Genomic DNA, 22523 nt, shown 5'->3' with positions numbered 1-22523 from the left:
AATACTTTGCAGTTTCAAAAATATACAGTGCAATTTTCAGAGTTCGCTGAATGTTATCCTATGGAGGAAAAACAATGTTCAGCAAACACAGGGTTAACAATGACCTATAAAGCCAATCTCAGGGAGCTAAGGTACATACTGGGCACTAATCAGAACCACACTAACAGGTCACACCGGACAGCACTGGGGTGTCCGGGTTCAGAGGTGCAGTAAGGCATCGGGTGCCTAATGGTTTCCAAAGGGAATTTGGTCTTCGTGAAGACTGGCTGCAGGCTCTGGCTAGGAAGCCAGCCAGGGACAACAAACGGGTAGGTAGTAGACTTGGGGTTCTCTGGGACATAGGTACACCCTTGGTCCTCTACTCCTGTACCCAGGGGTGACAGATGTTGATGTGTCTGTAGGCTTTGGGTTTTAATGTCCAGGAGCACTTGTGTCAAGGGGCCCTGTGTGCTGCAGGTGACGTTGGGGAGTCCGGCAGCGTTCTTATGAGCCGGGGATGTCATTGGCACCAGTAACCCACCTCAGATGGGGTCAGGGGTCACAAGTGCAGTGTTTTCTGGAGATGTCAGATGTTCTCTCTCCACAAGCCTGTGGGAGAGCGGACGTGCATGTAGAGGTTGCAGGCATCTTGGGAGAGTCCAAGATTGGTGATACCACACTGGACTTGGTCTCTGAGCAGCTAGAGACCCGTTTTGGCACCGTCGGTTGGTTTTACCGCTGGCCGTGGATGTCGGGTGCAGTAGTCTCTTCTTGTGTCAGGTTTCTGGGGTTCCAGCAGCTGAAGAGTCTTTACTTTAGGGTTTATTGTTGCAGGGCAAGTCCGGTGCCCACGGGAACATTGAGTCTTTATTGAAGGCTGGATGAATTTGCTTCTTGTGTAGGATGCTTTGCAGTCGGTAGGCAGGCTGGATGGGCTGGGTCCAGGTCAGCTTCTTCTTTTCCTCTTCTGCGGGTGCAACTCTTTTTTTTTTTTTTTTTTTTTTTTGTCCGGGTCTTCTTAAGTTGCCAGTCTGAGTTCTAGGGATCTGGGGTGCCACATAAATACTCAATTTAGGTGCGTTACAGTGAGTGCCAGGCGGTAGTCAATGGGCTGACCACCTTGAGGGTGACTAGACCCTTCTTATTACCACTTCCGTTGGGAAGTGGGCATAACCCTTACCATAGTGGCCTAATTCCTTCCTAACAAGATGGAGGATTTTGAAAAGTAGTGTCCACTTCAGCTCGTCCACCTTAGGGGTGGGACTTGCATGAAGTGGGCACTCCTACTAATTTTCCCACCTGTGCTGCCGCCAAAACTGAGATTAGAACAGGGGGTTTGGTCATCTCCACCATCTGGACAGACCTGGATCCCATTGCAAAGGTGGCAAGGCATTTGAAGCTCCCTGCCCTGGAATGTCCATCCTGCCTGGAAGAAGAGGTCCCATCTCTGCCCAGAGTAGGTCTTTGTCTCAGGCCCTTGAGAGCACTGGCACTCACCTTGGGTGCCAAAAATGCATCTGTGGTGGCAGAACTGGTCGAGACCAGTCAGTCAGCACACTACTAGCTGGTAGGTTTTAAGGGGGCACCTTTAAGGTGCCCTCTGTGTGCATTTCTTAATAAATCCATCACTGCAATCAGTGATGATTTATTATCCTGCGATGTTGTATACCAAACATCCTATGGTTCAGAGAAGCCATCATGTAGCTGGGGAACTCGTAGTGACCAATGTCCAGCACATGCATTTAAAAGGGCTTCTCTGTGCACTTACTATGTCTCGGAATCAACAAAAACATAGTAGGGGCATATTTGCTCATGCATATATGCCCTCATGTGTAATATAATGCTGTAAGGCCTGCTAGAGGGATGACTTACATATATTGCATGCAGTGTTAGAGGACATAGAACACAGGCTGTGTGCCATGTTGTGTTTTAAATTTTGGGAGCACCTTGTCATGCAGCCTGCACTGGCAGTGTGCATAGTTGGTGCTGGGTCCTTTGAGTGGCATAATTGGTGCTGCAGCTCTGAGGGACCCTCTTCAGTACCCAGGCCCTAGGTACCAGGGGTATCGTTTACTATGGCCTTTTAGGGGACTGAAGGGCCAGGTCACTTGAGGATCAAGTGACCAGATGTCTTTTTTTAGGGAAGGGACACTGGCATTGGGGACCTGGTTCACTGGAACCCAGTGCACTTCAGTTGAAGTTGCATTTAAAAAAAAACAGGCAAAGTGTGTTTGTGTGTTAGTTATACTGCAACCAGAAACCCACTCCCTACAGTGCAGTATAACCAAGAAGAGGCAGGCAAAGGCCAGTAACGTAACATTAGCCCCGACAGCTCCTGCGTTGCTTGGAGCGCCCGAGCTCCAGGAGACCCCTACAGCAGTCATAAATCGCGCACTGGCTGGCGAGGGATGGGGGCCCTCCATGTACTTTGCAGAGGGGGCCACCTCAAGTATTGTTAGGCCACTGGCAAAGGCTTGTGTCACATGAGAAGTAGGAGAGACAATGAAGTGAGCCAGCTCTGCAGTTGTAGCCTGGACATGTAAGTCCAGGGGAGTGCTGGCACAGGTGTAGTTTGTTGCAGGCTTGTCCTCTGATTGATGGCTTTACTGATGGGCAAAGTGTAACAATTGTGTACAAACACGCAGACATTCTTCTGGTTTGACCAATAGATATCCGTTGATTAACTTAAGTATTTTGTACTGAGCTTAGAAAGAGAAAGATGGAAAAAGAATGAAAGAAGGTAGCAAGCAGGAATGAAAAAGAACCTGCAAGAGTCTGATAGAGGAGCAGGGAATGTCTAGTGGTGGATGAAAGAGGTATTAGGTGGAGTCAGGACTACGGTGCCTTGGTACACGCTCTTCCTCCACCTGCAGCGGATATTCGCCGGTTTCAGAGCAAAAGTTTGGGCCCTGGCACTTTTTGATTTACATATTAAGCACTGGCTGTTCGTATAAGTGAAGCCAAGGAGGATGTTGTTGTATGCACTGTATTTCTGCATCTGTTTCCATCTCTTTACCTAGGTCTTATAATAAATCGAAAAGGGATTGATTGGTGCCTTGCACTCAGATAACTCTGTTCCTGCTTTGTCAGTCTGAGCCCAGAAGGCATCCTCATTTCGAACAGTTATCCGCCTCAAATACGTATTTGCTTTGTTGAACACTGTGTAGAAGACCGCAACAGAGCCATTCTTTGTGTGCCGAGGGACTTCAGACAAGAAACCAAATGGCGAACTCCTAATGGATTGCAGTCAGTGCAGGCCTAGATCCCAGCAGTGTACGAGGGATCACTTGAGTGCCCTCTGCTCAACATTCAAAGCTCCCTAAGAGTATTCTTGCGAACTTTGTGACATCTCTAATTTGGTAATTCCTATGTTTTTATTGCCTCCAGAAATATTTTACTAGCAACTTTCCCTAATTGCAACAGCTTTGACACCCCTGTCTAATAAAGTCATCCATGTAAATGTTGATTATCCATTTAAAATAAATACAAATTAAATACCGGACATTTCTTTGATCGTTTCCACGTGAATGTTTTCATTGGAATTGCCACTGACGTTATAAGTGGAAGACAAATAGGTTTTAGCCTCTCAAACATGCTCACTTTGTGAAGTTGCAGGAGAACCCTTCTAGGGGCAGGGTCTCTGTGCTTATTATTTTAAAGTATGGTCCTTCTGATGTGTTATCAGTCACCTTTGTCTTTGTCTGATTTACAAACAACCTGCAGAAACTGGCATTAACTGCACTCCAATCAGAGGCCTTTGCTCCCCATCTGCCCGCCTCATCCGTCGACATTCCTTCAAGAGGTTGCAACAGGGAGGCCGGTCTCTAGATGTGTAGGGCCAGGACCTCGGAGCATCCGTAGCCTGAGATTTGAACCTAAGGACATTGGGTTCAGGAGACCCCTGAACTTCGAAGTCTTCAGTCTCGGCTGAGTGCACGGGTCTGCTCTGAAGAGCATTGGCCGACGTTGCCTGACTCTCTCATTCCATTCCAACCATGAATCTGGGCTTCATGCTTCTGTCAGCGCTCTGAAGTAAATGAAATGCGTTACGAAGCGCTTTTCAGAAATCCTTACTGACTTAATGATGAATACATATATATTTCACTTAGCAGTTTCCTTTATCTGAAAACTTGGTTCTGTGATTAATTTCCGTATTCCTTCCCTAACAAACCGAATGTTAACACATCTGTACAGGCAAAAGCATTCACCTTTTTCACTAGACTTTTCTGTATTTTTCTTTAACCTGATAACATAATATTAAAGTGTTGAAACCTTTTTTACAAAGTTTCATCGCCTTCACAATAATTTCAACTATTACGTTTACATTTTATCAGAACTTGGATACTTCTTCCTGAGTATGAGTGAGCTTTTGTTGTTTTCGGAAATCGAGGTCGAAGAAATGAGGCATCCCAATGCCGCAGTGGCATCAATTCTGTACAGCGCTAAGAAAGATAAGCCTGTGAGCTGCAGGCGCGTTCCTCTGACTCATACATTGGGCCTGTCTCAGATGGGCAATTCACATCGCTCTTCTTCCCAGAAAGCCCTCATCTATATTCTGCCTTCTAGATGATTGGTAAAGGGGCAAACACTCACTCCCAGCTCCCCTCTGACACTTGGTGAGCTCTTGGGCTTTTGGACATCTCTTTAAAATCTCACTACTTCTCATACATTTAACCTTTTAGCTCCTCAGTCACGGGGATAGGAAAGCGCCATGTTCGCTCCCAACTCTGCCTCGGAAACATATTGTTATCTAGCACGAATCTGCAGCCAATCCTGATTGCACAGAAGTATTTTTCATCGTAATTGGCGAGGAGCAAGAGCGCTAAATTGATATAAGTATGGACACGTCACAAGACCCATATCATCCCGCATGAGTGTCTAACAGGATAGCTCGTGTGACTTATTTGACATTTTACCTCATTGTACAGGTAAACTCAGGAAAAGAGACGTGTTCATAGGCTGCCCCACTACTAGGGTGACCACCTGGCAAGGAAGCAAGTTCTGGACAGTGAGTGTAAAACTTCAGGACAAAGGGTCAAATATTCAGGACATCATTTTACAGACAATCTGACCCATGCAGTCATGAAATAGACATTCAACACACGCTTATGTTCTTAGGTTTGCATAATAGATCTTAGTATTAATCAATAATTTACTTGTAACTGGATTTATTTAGGGATCTACAAAGTATAAAACGTATACAGTAAGCAAAATTTGACAGGGACAGTTCACAGTCCTCCATCTGCACCATGAATGAGAGCTAGTGTAGCGCTCAGTTGCTGAATGTGGGCTTGGCGTTAGCCACTAGCTCTACTAATATTAGGTTTTCTTTTTGAAGGTGTACTTTTTTATATGTAAGAAGTTCTTTGTTTCCAAGAGCAGATTTATAGAATAATTCAAGGTAATCTAAAATCCTGCTTTCACAACTTCGATATCACGCATATTTTGTGATTGAGTCCAGTCTGGGGTCGGATGCTTTAGGTGATTCGAGGGATTGTCGAGGAATCTCTATGCATCGCTCTTGTTCGGGCTCTGAGGGGGTATGTTGAACAAATCCAGAAGGTGTACAGAAAGCCGGTAGCGTTATTTTCACTGTTAGCTAAACGTTGAATAGCCGCCTCATGGATGAGAGAACTGCTGCCCAAGCTTGAAGTCCCTATCAAATTAGTTGCCGCTGTAATAAGTCTGCAGTCACTTATGCAGCCATGCTGCCCATTATGCCAAGACCAGAATGTTTTTTTGTGGCCCTTTTGAGACAAAACATGGAAAAATAGCCTAAACACTTTCTACCTAATGGGGAAATAGTTTATAGCTCAAGCCCAAAACTGAGGAGAGGTGCCTTGGTTGTGTTTGTCACTAGAGCATTAACTTGATTACAAGTACTGTTCTGATTATTTGTAAACTTTCGACTCACAAAGTGTATACCACTGACAGTGGTGTATTGATACAATGGAACTGTATTTTGACATTCTGGTGTATCATATTATTGCGCTTTGTTTATTTTTGAGACACTAAATAAAGTGTCAAAAACCTTATATCTGGAGAAAAATCACGAACCGTTAAACCATATACAAGAGAGTTTTTTTGTACAATGTGAACCCTGAATGTGCTCTCAAATGTGATGATCGCAGAAAAAGGACCACAGTGAAGAAATGTAATGGCCCAGATTAAAAGTGGGTGAGCCACTGAAGGCGCGAGCAAGCCTTAAGCCAAATGTCTGGCTCTCACTCAGTTTGATGTTCTCTAGTAGCTTTGACTCCAAAAATGAGCCAAGCTTTCATGTTGGCATTCCACCCACGCACTAAGCTAATGCCGCCTGTGTTAAAGTCAAAGCGTTAACCTTTGATGTAAAACAGGAGAAAGAAAGAGACTCCTATCTAGTGACTGAACTGCACAATATGAAACCAGAAAACCTGGGCTCAGTCCTGACTTCCCCACTTGGCATATTGCAACTTGTATAATCAGAAGCTTGGGCGCACATAACCACAGAGTTGCTTCTTTGTTCACAAATAACATTGTCTTTGGAGTTGAGGTATGAAGATTTCTAACGTCATGTTTAAAAACTAGCAGTTAATAAATGTCTTGCTATGCAGTGATATAATATGATGTTTAAATGAATACTTTTATTTTTATTTTCAAGGGACTTTCTCATTTTTACATGATGTTTGTTGCACAAATTACATGGCAAACATTTGTAATTTGGTGGCTTGCCTAGCTCTAGCTCAGGGTCACACAGTTTGGTCAGGTCGATAGTCGGGACTAAACATGGTGTTGGACCTGGCCCTGTATGCAGGGTCACCCCCACACAATTTGCCTACTCACCTCCTGTTTTACTGAATTGGTTTTTGTTGGCTTTTAGTACTGTGCACTTTACCAGTGGACTTTGTGCATTTTACCAGTGCTAACCAGTACTACAGTGCTTGTGCCCACTCCCCTAAACAAAGTAAAATTTGCTTACTCCCAACTGCCACATTTAATTTACTTATATAAGTCCCTAGTAAAGGGACTGTCCTGTAGTAGCCATGTCCTGTAAATTAAATGCTACTAGTGGTCCTGCAGGACTCTCTGTGCTAGCCATTTAAGTAGCCCTTTTAAACTACTCATGCCTGCCTTTGCAGCAAGCCTGTGCAGTTTTATTTTTTTTGCTAAGCCTAAACCTTCCTTTTTAATAAATATGTCACCCCTAGGGTAGGCCCTATACAACCAAAATGGCAGGGTTCAAGGTGTTTAAAACATCAGACATGTATATTTGAGTTTTACATTTCCTGGTAGTGAAAATCTCTCCAAATAATGTTTCACTATTGCAAGGTCTACTTCTCTCATAGAATAACATTGGGTTACCTTATTACGTAGTGGGCCCCTACTATGTGTGTGCAGCTGACTCACTGATGCACTGCGTGGATGCTTGGTGAGTCACAGGAAAGGAATGCCATCAAAACAAGCATTAGCTTGATGCTTACCTACAACTGTCTGTCTTTCTATGTTGCTAATCTATGTTTTTAGATACTACAGTTCAGTTGCACTCTAGCCTTCGTCTAGGTGGCTGATAGTAGACTGGTTCAGCCCATGTGAGGTAGGGGATTATACCACCCTCGTCATTACTCTTCTTCAATCCAGCAATTACATGCTTTACTTTTGCAATCTGCTTAGTCGGTTAAATGTACAGTTCGTTTCCAAATCCCTTTATCCATGCTGGCTTTACTTTTGCCAGATTAGCTGGTCTTTCTTTATTCATATGTTCTTCTTGTCATAATCATTCTTTATTCAGAAGTCAAAGATATCCGCTTCAGAAGGGACATTTTTTATTTAAAAGTGTTTTTTTTTAATCCATGTTAGAAACCAATATTACTTCATTTTTAAGACTGGCATAGAGACAACTTCGGTCACTTTTCCAGCCTCATGTTTTCTGAAAAATCAAAAAAGGTAATTCAATTTATATACATACAGGCACTTTCAGGGAGCCCTCTTATCCATTGGTCTGTTCAGATATCATTCAGATTTTACTTCTGGCCACCAGAGCATACAGCATGCGACAATGACTCAACCTACTTCATCTATTAGCCCTCTTGACCTGTGAGTGACAACATTGTGCCTCAACTTGTGTGCACAGCTCCCGAAGAAGTGCCCTTGAGTACCTAGCACTTGGACCAACCTTAATTTTATATATTTTTTTATGTTTGCAATTTGTTTTGTGCATATGATTCAAATAAAACTAATAGTGTTAAACTGATAATGAGTTGAAACCTTTCCCAGGCAATTTTAATCTTCCTTTTTAATCGATACCTTCAAGTATGTCAGTGCTTTCCATGTAATACAGAGCACATTTTGTGGTATCATCACTGTATTTTATTTCATCAACTTGCCATTAAAACACAGAAATAAATACATACAAGTACCAGGGGTGTGGAATTTAATAAAATATCTACTTTTCCATGGGACAGGTTGCTTCAAAAATCTACTTGTCCCTTTAGTTCCGTTCAGTGCAGTGAGAAATTATGGCATCAATCTCATTATTTATGAGCTTCTGACAATAGCCTCTCTGATTGTGTCAGGGCTAATGCTACAGTAGGGCTTGTTATACTAGCAAATTCCTTATTTTTCCACCTTTTTGCTGATCTACATAATAGGGCTTGAAGAAGTAGTAAGCAATAGTTCCAGGGTTGGAATGCCTTTGCATCTGTGCAAACCTACTAACTTGCATGTTTTAAGAATTTTTGCCAGCTCTTCTCTAATCTTCTCCCATACTTAGAAAGGTTGGAAATTTACTCCCAACAAGGGAAGAAATAGAAGGTTTTCCAAGGCTGGGAAAATAAGTGATTGGAGGAAAAGTGATCTTGTAAACGCTCAATAGGTTTTTGCATGAACAAATCTATACATGCATATTTGCTCATGCTAAAATACAGTTCACAAATATTTTCTAGGAATACGATTTTCAGGTCTATTTCTGTAAATTCTAGTGAATTCATGAAAGCCAAAATTCTGCACTAATGCAGGGACATCCACTATGGATGCACTTTTGTGACTTTCTTTAGGAATTGGGCCCATACTTAGGTCTGGTCTTAACCTAGACCTTTTGTTTTTATTAAAATTCTGTCTCTATCAATCTGTCAGCTTTTTTTGCTTTTTACCAATGTTTGTTACAATGGTGAGAGCCTGGCAGCTCCCTCAGCAAAAAAGTTTTTACAAAAGCTATGTCAAAACGAGACAAACATTGACAAACCAAAAGACTGACCATCAATGTCAGAAAGGTTAGTTTTGCCAATGCTTGTTTATTTTCATGTTTCCCAAAATCTTGTTGAGACTGTTTACACTCATTTTCCATTATGGATAGTTTTTGGAAATACTATCATGCAAATACATTTCACTAAATTATGCTTCAAAGAAATTGTACTTACAATTTCACAATAATATAGCCAAACATTTTTGTGCTACTTGCATTTGTTTCTGAACATTTTATTTTGAAAGCAAAGAATCATCAATCTTGCTTCCAAGCTTCTACAAACATTTGCATCTAGTTAGAGAGCATTCTGGGAGCATTATACATAGCCTCATATTGTTAAACTTATCAAACGTGTGTGTCCACATTTGTTTATTGGTTCCACTGTCAGTAGTGCAGTGTGTGCCTGCAGGGCCACCCCCAGACATTTTCCCACCTCATTTTGCTTTTAGGACTCTTTGCACTTTACCAGTACTAACGGGTCTACAGTGCTTGTGCTCTCCAACCTAAATAAAATAAATTTGGCTTACACACAACTGCCACATTTAATGTACTTATAAGTCCCTAGTAAAGTGGTACTACATTTACCCAGGATCTGTAAATTTTAATGCTACTAGTGGTCCCACAATATTCACTGCGATACCCACTTATGTAGCCCTTTTAAACATCAAGAAGTTTGGACATAGAGGCAAAATTCACTTCCTCCTGGATGCATGATACGTGGGGCAGAAAATAAGAACATTCTCAATAGATTCTAATGCCTCAGGACTGAAGGGGCAGAGCAGATCTGGCACTGTACTGGGTTGTTGCCCCCACCCCTCTGGCCCCCCTCCCCCCCCCCCCCCCCCCAGCCACCTACAGGTACTAGCATATTGGAAAGTATCCCGCAATTCTAGGTTTTTCGCTGATACAATTCTTCCTCTTTCATCACGCTTATCTTACACCGCATAGACTCAACACAACATACCCCTCTGCCTCGGGTCAGTGCCCTCGATGTCATACTCATGATGCCAACCTCATCCATATGGTTTAGACATGCCCTTCCCTCTCGCAGTACTGGTCCGGCATACGAGCATCTTTAACGGCCCTCACAGGTGTTGATATGGAGCTAGCACCAGATCATTTTCTATTGGGTTTATACCTTAGACCCGAGGACTTTGCGTTTTGTGGATCTGGCTATGCTCTTAGCGGAACGGCAGTTGACTAGGTGTTGGAAATCCCCCCTGAGGTCCCTCCAATTATTTCCTGGAGAGAAGAGGTGCTACACTGGGTGAGACTGGAGAACCTGGCGCTCCCCCATGAGGAGTATCGAGGGCTACGGCAGAAACCGATATTATTAAAGTGGGATACTTTGTTGGGGTCATTTTGGGCGCAGAGCGAGACCAAGTGGTTAAAAAGCTGAGGGTAGACAGGCTCTTTACGTTGCACTCTATGCCTGTGAGTTGGTCTAAACTCCCAACCCATTATCTACTCAGGCCCAGTAACCTCCCGCCCCCTCACCGTCCCCCACCCCTCCCTACGTCAGTAAGCTGTTACCATGTAGTTAACCCTACATAGTCCTTGACTTGCATACGATCACTAGCTCCTACGTTGATTACATATCCTTGGCACTAATAGGAATTGCAACCCAGAGTAAATTAGTTACCAACCGATCAACAAAGGTCAGTTTCTGAGGGCGGGTGGGAATGAGATGGTGTTACATGTCATAACATTGTTGTGTGATAACATTACTATATGAGCAATATAGACTGTATTATCTACCAATTATTAAGTACACTAACATACCTGTCTGTAAACTTGGAATGGACTTTTTTTAAAAATCAAAATGCCAATAAAGTTTGTGTTAAAAACACTGTGTAAATTAAATTTTGTCCATTGTAAAACCATTTCCTTAAACAGTAGCTCAAACTCTCTCAGATGTCTGTTTTCGATTTTTAGTAAGTCCTGTGAAGCACTTTGTGTAGAATTTGAAAGTAATGGAATCTTCATTTACAGGTGCAACTAGTGCAAGTATTTTTGTGAGCCTCGTGCAAAAAGACATTTTCCCTTTTTGACAACTCTGCCCCTCCGCTTCAGCGCCATATTTGAGATACTCAGTGTCCCTTGTGAGTTCCTTGTGGTTGCACCTAAAATAGTTGCCAGCTGTTACCTTCATTAGGAGTGTATGAGACATGTGCATAGTTTACTCCTGCAAAAATTACACAGAATTTCAGCAAAACTGGCATTTAATGCTATATGTTAACTCTCGTAGTAAGTCCTCCCATCCACCTTCCATGTGAGGATGCTTTTCTTGCAAAAAGTGCAAAAAAACCTCAACAGTCGCTTGCACTCGGTCATTAGTGCTTTTCCTATGTGTTTGCGATACGTTTTTATCACAAACTGTGCATAATTATGTGATGTGGCACAATGGCGGAATTTAACGAAATTACCAAAATAACACTAATTGCAGAGGCATAATGCTAATTCTAACCGGGCCTAATTTTAATCTATCTCATCGTAAAATCTACCACTCGCGCTTGATTACATGATTTTAAAATGAGTTTACAAATCTAGAATGATAAAACAGTATGTAACTCGCAAAGGCCTTCTATTCGTACCAGATATCTAAATCCTTTCTATTGTTAAAGCCTGGCGTGAAGCCCAGCACACATCTTTTGCAAGAATGAAGTTGTGAAATTCTAATGTAGGTATGTCCATCCACAGATTCCTGGTGAGAGCCCCCGTGTCGCTGTGCCCATGGGCTCTGTTGATTGCTCTTCATTGCAACTCACTTGCTTTTTTCTGTTCCGCTGTAGCGCTCCCTTACGGTTGGGTGGTTTGTATGTTCTCTTTGATGCTCATTGTCTCACTGCTTGATGGCACAGGAAAGGCATGGTATTTATTAATTTCTGGTATTTATATAGAGCATGGCCAGCCAAAGGGCAGCTGAGCACTTCATATAAACCATGTCGAGGCTAGTTTATTTTACATAAATGGAAACTGGTATAGGTCAAGTGTAGCAAAAGGGAATGGAAGACTTTCGTGAGTGAAGTGTAGTTAGATCTTGGACTCAGTCATATTTTATCAATCACATTTTATGTAAAATCAGGGTAGAATGTGACCCGAATTTATGTATGGGTAAAAAGTACCCCCTGCCTGCTGTGCATTGATAAGGTTATTGCGACTCACCGAGGAATTCCATCACTATTTATAGGAATGAGGCTAAAGGCTGAGTTCCTCTAAAAAGATATGTAACTCCCAGGTGACTTGCAGTATCCTTATCATGTACTTCAGAGGTACTTTATCCCACGTCATAAGGAAAGCAGAAATAATAATGTTCTTGGTCATTGTAAACTAGGAAAATAAAGCAGAGAAAGAAAATGAATGTTTTTTTTCGTTGCTTCAAACAGCGGCTCCGTGTGCGCTGCCTTTCACCTCGGCTGCTGGCTCTGCAAGCATGCATCGTGCCATCAGAACTGGACTGCAGTAGCTGTTTACAGTCTTTTCTGACATCTTTTCTTTCTAATCGGCCACTTAGTTCGTCACTAGGCGCCGATTATAAAGAGATTAGAGATGTGCATTGATGTAGAGATTGCAGGCTCCCATGTATTATACATTTCTTTCGCCAACATTTGTACCCCCTCTGCTAAAAAGCTCCCACCATCAGCTGAAGAAACATTAAGAAGCCATGGAAAATGCTCATATCACACACATTTTTGTTCCAAACCTGGAAATTAAACTTATTTTTTTTAGCTCCTCAGTAATGTTGGAAACACTATTTGATTTCGAATTCTCACCATCTAAAAGGCAAGTTTGTCTTTTAACACATGTCCATTTTAATGAGTTTCAGTTTCATGTGATCTGGAAATCAGCCTCAATTTGTGAAACCATTACATTTCAGGTATTCGGGGACTCATTGTCTCTTGAAGAGTATGATCTATTTGAGCATCATTAAAATAATGGCCACTTCATTTACATGCCAGAATAGTATAATAATGTTGTCATGCAGAGGAGGAAGACGCGTTGTGAAAAATCAGGATTGACAAGGCTTCTGCCTCTTCCTTGGTTCCATTGCAAGTGTTATTTTGTTTGGCCAGCGTAAAAGATGCTTATTACCTTGGTCCCAGTATTCCAGAGTGCAGGACATTGAACTGCAGCCGACGTGGAAGGAGGCACTCGGGTAGAGTCCATCCCCATCCTGCACCAAAGAGACAAAGAAGGGAGAGTTCTTCTCTGATTGAAAGAGGAAACCAATGTCTTCACTCTTCCAACTCCATCGTGGTTTGGTCCGCAGTGATGCTACTAGGTTTAAAGTTCAGGTGCAGCTCTGCCTAATTGTGCCATCACTCTGAGCACAGTGTATGCATTGTCTACCGTATTTGCACTATGCATTGCCTGGTCTGCTATTTAGAGTCGTTCCTCTCCATTGGTAGTTCTGAGATGTAAGCGCCTGATCCCAGCAGCAGCACAGGAATGAGTGTTTTAAGATAAATCGTCACAAACTTTCAGGATCAGTAAAATAATTATGTTTCGGATATTATATGCATCTTTTTCAGGCATCATTTAACTGACCATGAGAGCTTGTAAGAAGCAATTTAAATCTTATTTTTGTATTTTTAATTGATTTCTTTATAGATGCTTATTGGGGTGTGTTCATATCTAAATCATCAGAACTATCCAATATCTTAAAATGAGTGAAATTCTAGAATGTCCTTGTCAGCAGGACAATTTTTAATACACATTAATAGGCATGTTTTAAGTTGTGTGCTAAGACTGCTGAATTGCCACAGTGGCAATCATATGGATCTTACACTGTAAATGTTCAAGAAGTTTTGTAAAATTATTTCTCGATTGTTGAATTTTGATTAGGTTTTATACAACTGCACTATAGAAACTGCTTATTCTCACTATGAATCTCAATTTCTAGGGTATTTCTGCTGGTTGGTGCACCAAAGGCGAATACTTCACAAGCTGGCATTGTGGAAGGAGGCCATGTGATCAAATGTGGCTGGAAGATGAATCAGGATTGTCAACCTATCATTTTTGATTCTCGAGGTAAGAACGTGTGTATTTGTTCAATTCTTTGCAAATCCAAGTCATGTGGCTTGAAAATTCTGAACAGTTGCCATTAACTCAAAAGGCTGAGTTGTTCAATTAAATCCTTAGACCTAGAACGGCCACAGTCTTCTTTATTTAAGAATGTATGAGCAAAATATATTTTTTTTAAAGTTATTCACATTTTTTGCTTTAATCTATTAAAATTGCATTTGTTCAAAATTATGACAGGTACCTTACAGTACTTAATGCAGTAGTGCTGAGGCAGAATCAATTCTCTGCTAGCCAGTAGGCTCATGGTCTTTGAGAGGCCACATTGTTCTGTGACTGACTCTTCTGCCACCCTTTCAGTGGTCATCCTGACATGATGGACTGTGTTCATCGCTACTGACCTTTCAAGATGACTAGCCTCATGTGCGAGTTACACTCTGCACAATGGTGGCCTGCCACTGGCCCTACACTACCTACTGTCCTTCCAGAGGGGATCCTGCTACATGAAAAACTATTTACCAGCTCTGCCTTCTTTTCAGAAGTGCTCCTAATTTGTGACTGAATCTTCATCAACCCTAGCTGCCTTTCAGACCTCACATCAGTGCTGCCAAGTGTCTCCATAGAAAGGTGCATTCCAAATGTCATCCATCTATCACACTTTTGGCATGCCAGCTGTGTCAAATATTAGCAAAATAATTATTTGGATTATGACCACAATGAAATATTATCGTTTTCAGCAATACATTTCTAGCCACATTATTCCATTCGCCGTGGTGATGTTATTTTATGACAACTCTATAGAGAAAGAAAAGTACAGTATACTTTCCTCACAATGCTGGGCCAGCGAAGAGGTTGGACTACAATACGTAATTCATTAATTACTTATAGATCCGAGCTGTCAAGTACTTCTGTCAAGGCATAAGTCACTGCGTTGCCCAGCAATTATCTTTTCATCTATTTCTACATTCAGGATCACACATTCCGACATTAGGATCATAGAGGTATTTTTTCAAGCTAAAAAACAATACAGTGAATGCCAATGTCCCATGATTCACAGTCCCGACCAAGGTAAAGCCACTAGTATTAGCTACTTCTCACTTACATTTTTAGGACAGGGAAAGCATGTCCTTGAAACCAAGACTAGTAGTTTCTCATGGTCTGACCAGATGACTTTAAAGCACACACACACACACACAGGTAACCAATTTACTTGTGTGGATTCCAAAGTCATGTAGTACTGCTGGTTCAACATGAACTATACTGCATCTCCTTTCTTGTTACAAAGAATGTTGTGTAATGTTGTTGTGAATCTTGTCTACATGTTTATTATACTGTATTTTCCCGAACATACAAGTTGGTTTCATTGTATTTCAATTCTCAGTCATACGTGATCTGACTGTGACAAAGGCCATTTTCTAAGAAAGAGATCCTGGAAAACAAACCTGTCTTGCTCTTGGAATCCCACTAGAAAGCATCCATCTTCTGTGTTCATTGGTCTCATTTGCTGTTTGTTGTCTCTTGGAGAAAGGCATAGTTTGATGTTGACTATTCGAGGTGCTCAGCTGCCTATAGAGTGTAAGTCTCTGCTGGCTTCTGTTCATCTGTTAACCCAAATTTTAGTTTTGCTGCAAGTAGCTAAGGTCCTCAGATTTTCCCTGTTCCTGGAGAAGAGCAGCTTTGTCCAATGGGTTTCCGAACTTGCCCTGGTGATACTGGCCTAACTAGGTATTTTTACCTCCATCATCACTGAATTATCATCAGCATAGTGGCCACGACAGTGAGGACACCTTCCATTGAAAAGTAGGTCAATAATACTTTTTTCAGTCAGCCACTTCTCAGAGGGGCTTACTTCTACTCCACATCCCATAGCTGAGAGATCAAAGACTCCTTTTCAAGACTAGTCTTATAATTCCGCTTGCCACCAAGAATACACGCTTCAGTAGGCAAACTGTAAAGTAAGAAAGCAAACTTGATGAGGATACAAGAGTGGTGGGGAGAGCCTGTTTAAGAATACTGCAGGATTCAGTATTGGGAGGATTGCAATTGCAGGCCAAGGATGCTGCTGTGACTAAGTGTATATTTCATAGAGAAACACAACCGTAATGTATTACTGGACCAGAGCTTGCTTAGCTATGTAGATTCCCCTTAATGGGTAAGGTTTGGCAAGCATTATTGTTATGAAAACAGCTGCTTGTATATACATCCCAGAGCCCAACAACTGGGAAAAAATATTTTAAAATAATGGACTTTTAAACCTGAGTTTTTCATGGAGTCTCCATATTCTTTTTCATAATGCTGTTCAGAACCTGATGAGGTGAAGGTTCACTGAACTGCTTTTAAAAGAGGATCTGCCTGACAAAGTTATTCCTTTCCTAAACTAATTGTTCCTCAAAGCATATTGGTCTTTGTGAACAGAGCCTAACATTGTTACACCAACCAATAACATGGCAGAGCAAACCTAATAGAAGTCAAGACCCATGACCAGAAATGGGGCAAGTCAACAATGGTACTTATGTGCGCTGAAACACAAACCAGAAACCTTCTATCACGTTGCATACCATTTGTTATAGTGCAATGAGGAAAGCTAGATTACATCAGAGAAAGAAAAATTGCATGCCTCATTCATGGAGATCAGTTGTAACGAGAGATGAGCAAGTTCATCATTCTTGCTACAAGGTGAGGTGTCTGAACTTTCGGAGTACATGGCATTTGAGGCTGGAATGCAGATACTAATACGTCAATCCTTCCTACTGGTGGATCTGCAAAAACAGGAAATGGCACCTCTGCCTGTGCAATTCCCTAAGGGAAACACTGGGGCATGAGAGACACAAAATACAGGATGAGCTCTGCCCTCACGGTCTTCAGTGGTACTGACTTCCCAATGCACTCCTTCAAGCTTTGTAATAGTGTACTGGCAATAATTTACCTGGGTGTCAGATGTGACTGTTTTGACGATACTGGTTATGACGGGTGAGCAATGGCAGTAGTGAATGTGGTTTGCCAGGTGAGACTGATATACAAATTAGCAAAACTGATTAATGAGTAAGCATTTGTGGAGAAGTAAAGCTTCTCAGAAGAAATTAAGATGTCACTATCAAGGAATCGTAACTGAAATTCCATTGTTGCGATGGTTGACAAATCATGGATCCGGCTCCAGGACTAGCGAGCATAGAGGTGACACCCCATGTCTCACCACCAATGACTGAAATCAAGTTATAGGGAAGCAGAATGAACCCAAACAGGCAACGAACTGCAAGGAAAATGGGAACTGGAGGAAATGGAATAAATGTTAAAGTGCAAGGGAACAAACTATTGGCAGTGATAATCATATACCCAAAGGAGACTGCAAGGCATCTGTCCTTTACAGGCACCTCTACTTAAACTGCCCCAGAAGTGGTAACCATCCCTCCTGGTTGGCTGTACCTTATCCACCCCTGAGGACCCCGTCTGTACTCTGGAAGTTCTACCCTATACTTCCGCCCAGCTCATCTCTGTTTCACTGTTCCTCAGTTCTTGCACAAATCTTGACAAAAGGTAAATAATGACACAGGAAATAGGTCTAGTACAACTACCTCAAGAAATGCCCCCCACAAAAGTTCATCTGATCTACAGGAGCACTTGGAAAACTTGAGTACATTGCAGTGTGACAGTGATTCAAAAAGAAAGCCTAACCTCCTGCTTTCATTGTGCTTGATATCATGATTGGTAGTTTAACAAAGGAGGATTTTTTTCATATCATATGTTTTTAAATTTTCTCTTTTAACTTGTCAATATGCTAACCTGTGAGATTCCATGTAACACAATTCCTGCCCACGGGCTTTACCACAATGTAATAACAATTCATCATTAAAAGCCTATTGCCTTTAACACCTGCTTTTCTCAATAAGCAAGTCTGGGTTTGTCATAACAATTCATAATAAACAGATCAAAACTATGTAGTCCTCCATAGCTTTTCCCCAATAAACCGTTAAGGCCTTTAGCCATTACCAATGGCTTGATACCATAACTAATACAGACTTCTACAAGAGCAAAAACTGGCACCTGTCATGAATACAGTTATAAAATGACAAATATGTTGAAAAAAAGTAAGTTTGCAAAACAAAATACAACTTCACTCAATAGGACCTAAGAAGAATCATCATAGTGAAACGCCCCCAGTTTATCAAAGTTGGTAGCCAACATCAAAACCCTCACCTGCTACAGTAGCCTGTCAGATTACCTAGAACAAAATACCTATATTTCACCTTTAACAAAATGTGATAGCAACCCATTGTTAGAGGTCTACTGGCTTTAACAGGTATGTTTCACAATAAATAATTAGTACTACTGCATTTGTCATAACTGTTCATTGCAGAGCACATCTATTTCATTGGACATAACGTTTCCCAGTGCACCAGTCAGGCCTGTATCTTGTTGCCATAATCAACTCCAGTTTACTGTTATGAGCTTAAACATTCCCAATGCAGCCATAAGGTACACAGCCTGAAAATTATTATAAATATATACAAAATTACAGTTGGGTAAGCAAAATACCATCTTCCTAAAAAGGCCTAACAATAATTCTCATGGGGCATATTTTCTATTTCCACAGTTTTCACAGGAGTAACCAACACAAAGACCCTTGTCTACTATTGTAATGTGTTAGATTACATGTAATAAAATCCTTCCCTGCAGGCTTTTATACGAAGAAATAGCAATCCACCCTTAAATGGAATGAGGTTAATATATGCGTTCCTCAATACATAAGTCTGACTAATTGCTTTTCTGGTAACACTTCACAATAAGCAGATCAGGCCGATAGTCATGCTCTTCTTTGGCTTGCCACCATAACAAACTCAGTCCTGCTGTTTTGAGAGTAAGCTTTGCTGTAAGCCAAAACGTGCAATACAAGCACTCTTTTCAGTGGAAGCCCACAGCTTCAGCTCAATCAAAACCTGCACTTGGGTCAGCCCAGTCAAATCCTGCACTTTAGGGAACCCAACAAGTGGGTGGAGTCTAAGCCCCTCTCTCAGTAGTACACCAAACGTTACTTTTTTGTTGATCACATAAGGTGCTAGATCTAAAAATGAGGCTAAGGTATACCATATTGTCTCCCTTACAAAAGACAACCATTTCACCATGGAACGTGCAAAAATTGCAAAATTATCTTTTTTCTTTTTTTTTCTTCTTTTTAGATTGTTCTCTCTTAGCAAGTGCTGATATCAAAGCACAAAACAATAGTGGTAGTTGCAACAACACACTGCCCATATTTCACTCATGTCTGTGTTTTTTCTCAAGATCTACATACTACCTTAAGTTAGTATACCTCAATAAAAAGGGCCTGTATTTAAGACCTTTATTTGGCAGTAGAAATGGCTAATAATGTCTTATCCAGGGCTACAAACATTGATTAAAATGGGGGATTTTATCTTTCTACCATCAAGAATTACAAATTAGCTTGCCACTGCGTTAAGTTACTTGCCGGTTTACAAGAAAATACTTTGCAAATCCTAACAAGATATGTTTTCAGAGATTACCGTCAATGAAATGTTTGGCATATTCCAATATTACTTCATAGCTTCAAAACAAATTCAACATACTTACGCTATCTTGTGAATAAAAGAAGTAATTTAAAATTTAGGAAAAATGAAAAAATATATATTTTATGTAAAGCTAAACATACATGAAGATATGATAAACAGACAAGTAGAAGTTTCTACTATGGACCCCTAACCCTTTATGAAATGTGTTGACTGACTTTGGGGGGAGGGGGCAAGGCTGCTTGCTCATCCCGATGTTTTCCAAAAGGATTTTTTTTTTCTTCCTTTAAGGAAAATGGGTTAGTTAAAAAATTCCTTTTGGGAATGTGAACGCAAGGGGATAATCTGCTGTTCCTTGCAGGAGGCCCATCCCTGTCTTTGCAGCCAATCAGAAGAGTATGCAAATTGTGACATGCCTATTTTTATTTATTTATTAGATCAGTCATTTTGTGACCCACCTGTATGGCAAAATCTAAAATGTGTTTGCAAAAAGTAGGTAAGGAGTCTGAGCCGACATTTTGCACTCATTTTTGTGATATAGCTGGCCCTAGATTGTTGAAATAAACACGTGTCTGTTAAAGACTTGCAAAATTAGTACTGTTATGGCTTGCTGAGTCTACGCAGCAAAATAATTTTTTAGAAATTCTGGATTCTTGTGAACATTAATCAGTTAAGTTAATAGATGAGGTTTGGTGAGAATGTGGAGACTGCAGTGGTAGATAAAGGGCCTGATTACAACTTTGGAGGAGGTGTTAATCCGTCCCAAAAGTGACGGTAAAGTGACAAATATACCACCAGCCGTATTACGAGTCCATTATATCCTATGGAACTCGTAATACGGCTGGTGGTATATCTGTCACATTTGGGACGGATTAACACCTCCTCCAAAGTTGTAATCAGGCCCATAATCCTTTCCTGATCTTTTATGTTAAATAATGCAATGATGGAAGGAGGTTTTATTTGTGCCTTTCTTTGTTTAAGAGCTAAAGCAATCTAAAATAATTATTTTGTTGACCACTGCTCCAGAATAAATATTTGCATGGGAATGTTTTTGATTCTCTTTATAAGGAAAACAAATATGCAAACAGAGCATGGCGCAAAACCTATGGTAATGAGGACAAGACAACCTATACGAATGCCCTAAAGTCCTATCATAACGCCTGTTGTAAATCTAAAGCCATCTACTTCACGAAAATTACTGCAACCCAAAATTGCCCTAAGACTCTTTGTAAGGTAGTAAGATCCTTGTCAGATCACGCAAAATTGGCACAGACTGTTTCTCTGTCCCATATGTAGTGCAAAGAAATTGCCTATTTTTTCATCAAAAAAGTGGATGATATCGAGGCAACCTTTTCCGGCATAGGGGAAGCTATTTCTCAAACAAATTTCCTAAACTTTTAATATGACATTGGGGAGGTTTCAGCCCTTGGACATAGTCTGTTAAGGCCATTCTCTCATCCATTTAGTCAGGTTCCTCACTCGATCCTTGCCCTCCAGATATTATGAGTAGGCTTTGGAATGGATTGGACGACTATTAAATCAGTCATTGGCAGAAGGGATAGTTCCAAAAGTTTAGAAAATTGCTTTAGTTACTTTGTTGCTAAAAAAACCTAATGCGGACCCCTTCATATGGTCTGATCACAGACCGATATCCCTGCTATCTATCCTTTCTAAAGTGTTGGAAAAGCATGGGAACTTACAAGACACATAGAACACGACTTACTCCATCTTTCTCAATCTGGATTTCGTATAGGTTATCGTACTGAATTGGCGCTTCTTGGGGTCATGGAGTATTTGAGGCAACAATTGGATGAAGGCAAGGCTGCTGCACTGCTCTTACTAGAGCTCAGTGCAGTATTTGATACTATCAAACATAATATACTTTTCCTAAGGCTTGAAGGAATGGGAATACAGGATACTGCACTAGCCTGCATTAAATCTTTTCTAGACAATCGTTCCTTTCAGATGCATACTAATCAACACAGGTCAAAACTACACTCTAACTTCAAGGTTGTTTCAGGTCTCCATTTCGAGTCCCCTGCTTTCTAACTTATATGTGAGACCTCTGGCAGACATCATAGATAACTGTGGATTACGCTTTTCTCAAATGCAGATGATACACAAATTGTGGTATCTCTGTCACCTAAGGAAAACCAGAATGTTGTAGCTTTGCCCTTTTGTCAGTGTCAGAATGGATGGGTGCGAACTCTTTAAAGTTAAACGGTGACAATATGGAGGACCTTTTGGTGGGTAATCCTTCTACACCCTGGGGCGTACACCTGTGGCCTGATACTATGGGTAACTGCCCCATTCCTGTTCCTGTTGTAAAAACCTGGGAGTTTGGCTGGACCTTGAACTTACTGTGAATCAACAGAAACCAAGTTAGCTGCCACCTGCTTTGGCATACTGAAATGGCTTAAGAAGATCCTCCATTGCCTGCCGATTGCTGCTCAGAGAACCGTTGTTCAAGCCTTAGTTATTTTAAGGATAGGCTATGGGAATGTTTTATATTTGAGGTCATCAAAATCATTACTTAAATGCCTCCAAACTGTGCAAAATGCTGCTGCACGCAGTCTGCTTCAACCCCCTAAGTTCGCCAGTTCTGCCAGCATTTTCACATCCCTCTATTGGCTCCCCATTGAGCGGCGGGTGCAATTTAAGGCATTGTGCTATATGCACAAATGCCCACAACACTGGGCCTGTATATTTGAGCATTGGTCTCTCGATACTCCCCTAATCGACCGCTGAGGTCGAGCCATCAGAAGTTGGTGGTACTTTCTACA

General features: G+C 41.3%; 1 protein-coding gene across 1 annotated transcript in view; it reads left to right on the top strand.

Moving 5' to 3' along the window:
• Window positions 1-22523, top strand: part of ITGAV (integrin subunit alpha V) — a 447435-nt gene that overhangs the window by 29081 nt on the left and 395831 nt on the right. Inside the window, exon 2 of the mRNA XM_069225776.1 lies at window positions 14103-14230. Within this exon, the coding sequence (XP_069081877.1) occupies window positions 14103-14230 (128 nt within the window). The remainder of the gene's footprint in view (window positions 1-14102; window positions 14231-22523) is intronic.

Source organism: Pleurodeles waltl, chromosome 3_1 (genome assembly GCF_031143425.1).
Source record: "Pleurodeles waltl isolate 20211129_DDA chromosome 3_1, aPleWal1.hap1.20221129, whole genome shotgun sequence".
In the NCBI taxonomy this organism is placed as follows: Eukaryota; Metazoa; Chordata; class Amphibia; order Caudata; family Salamandridae; genus Pleurodeles; species Pleurodeles waltl.
Note: the sequence above shows the minus strand (reverse complement) of the source record. Positions and strands in the feature narration are given on the sequence as shown.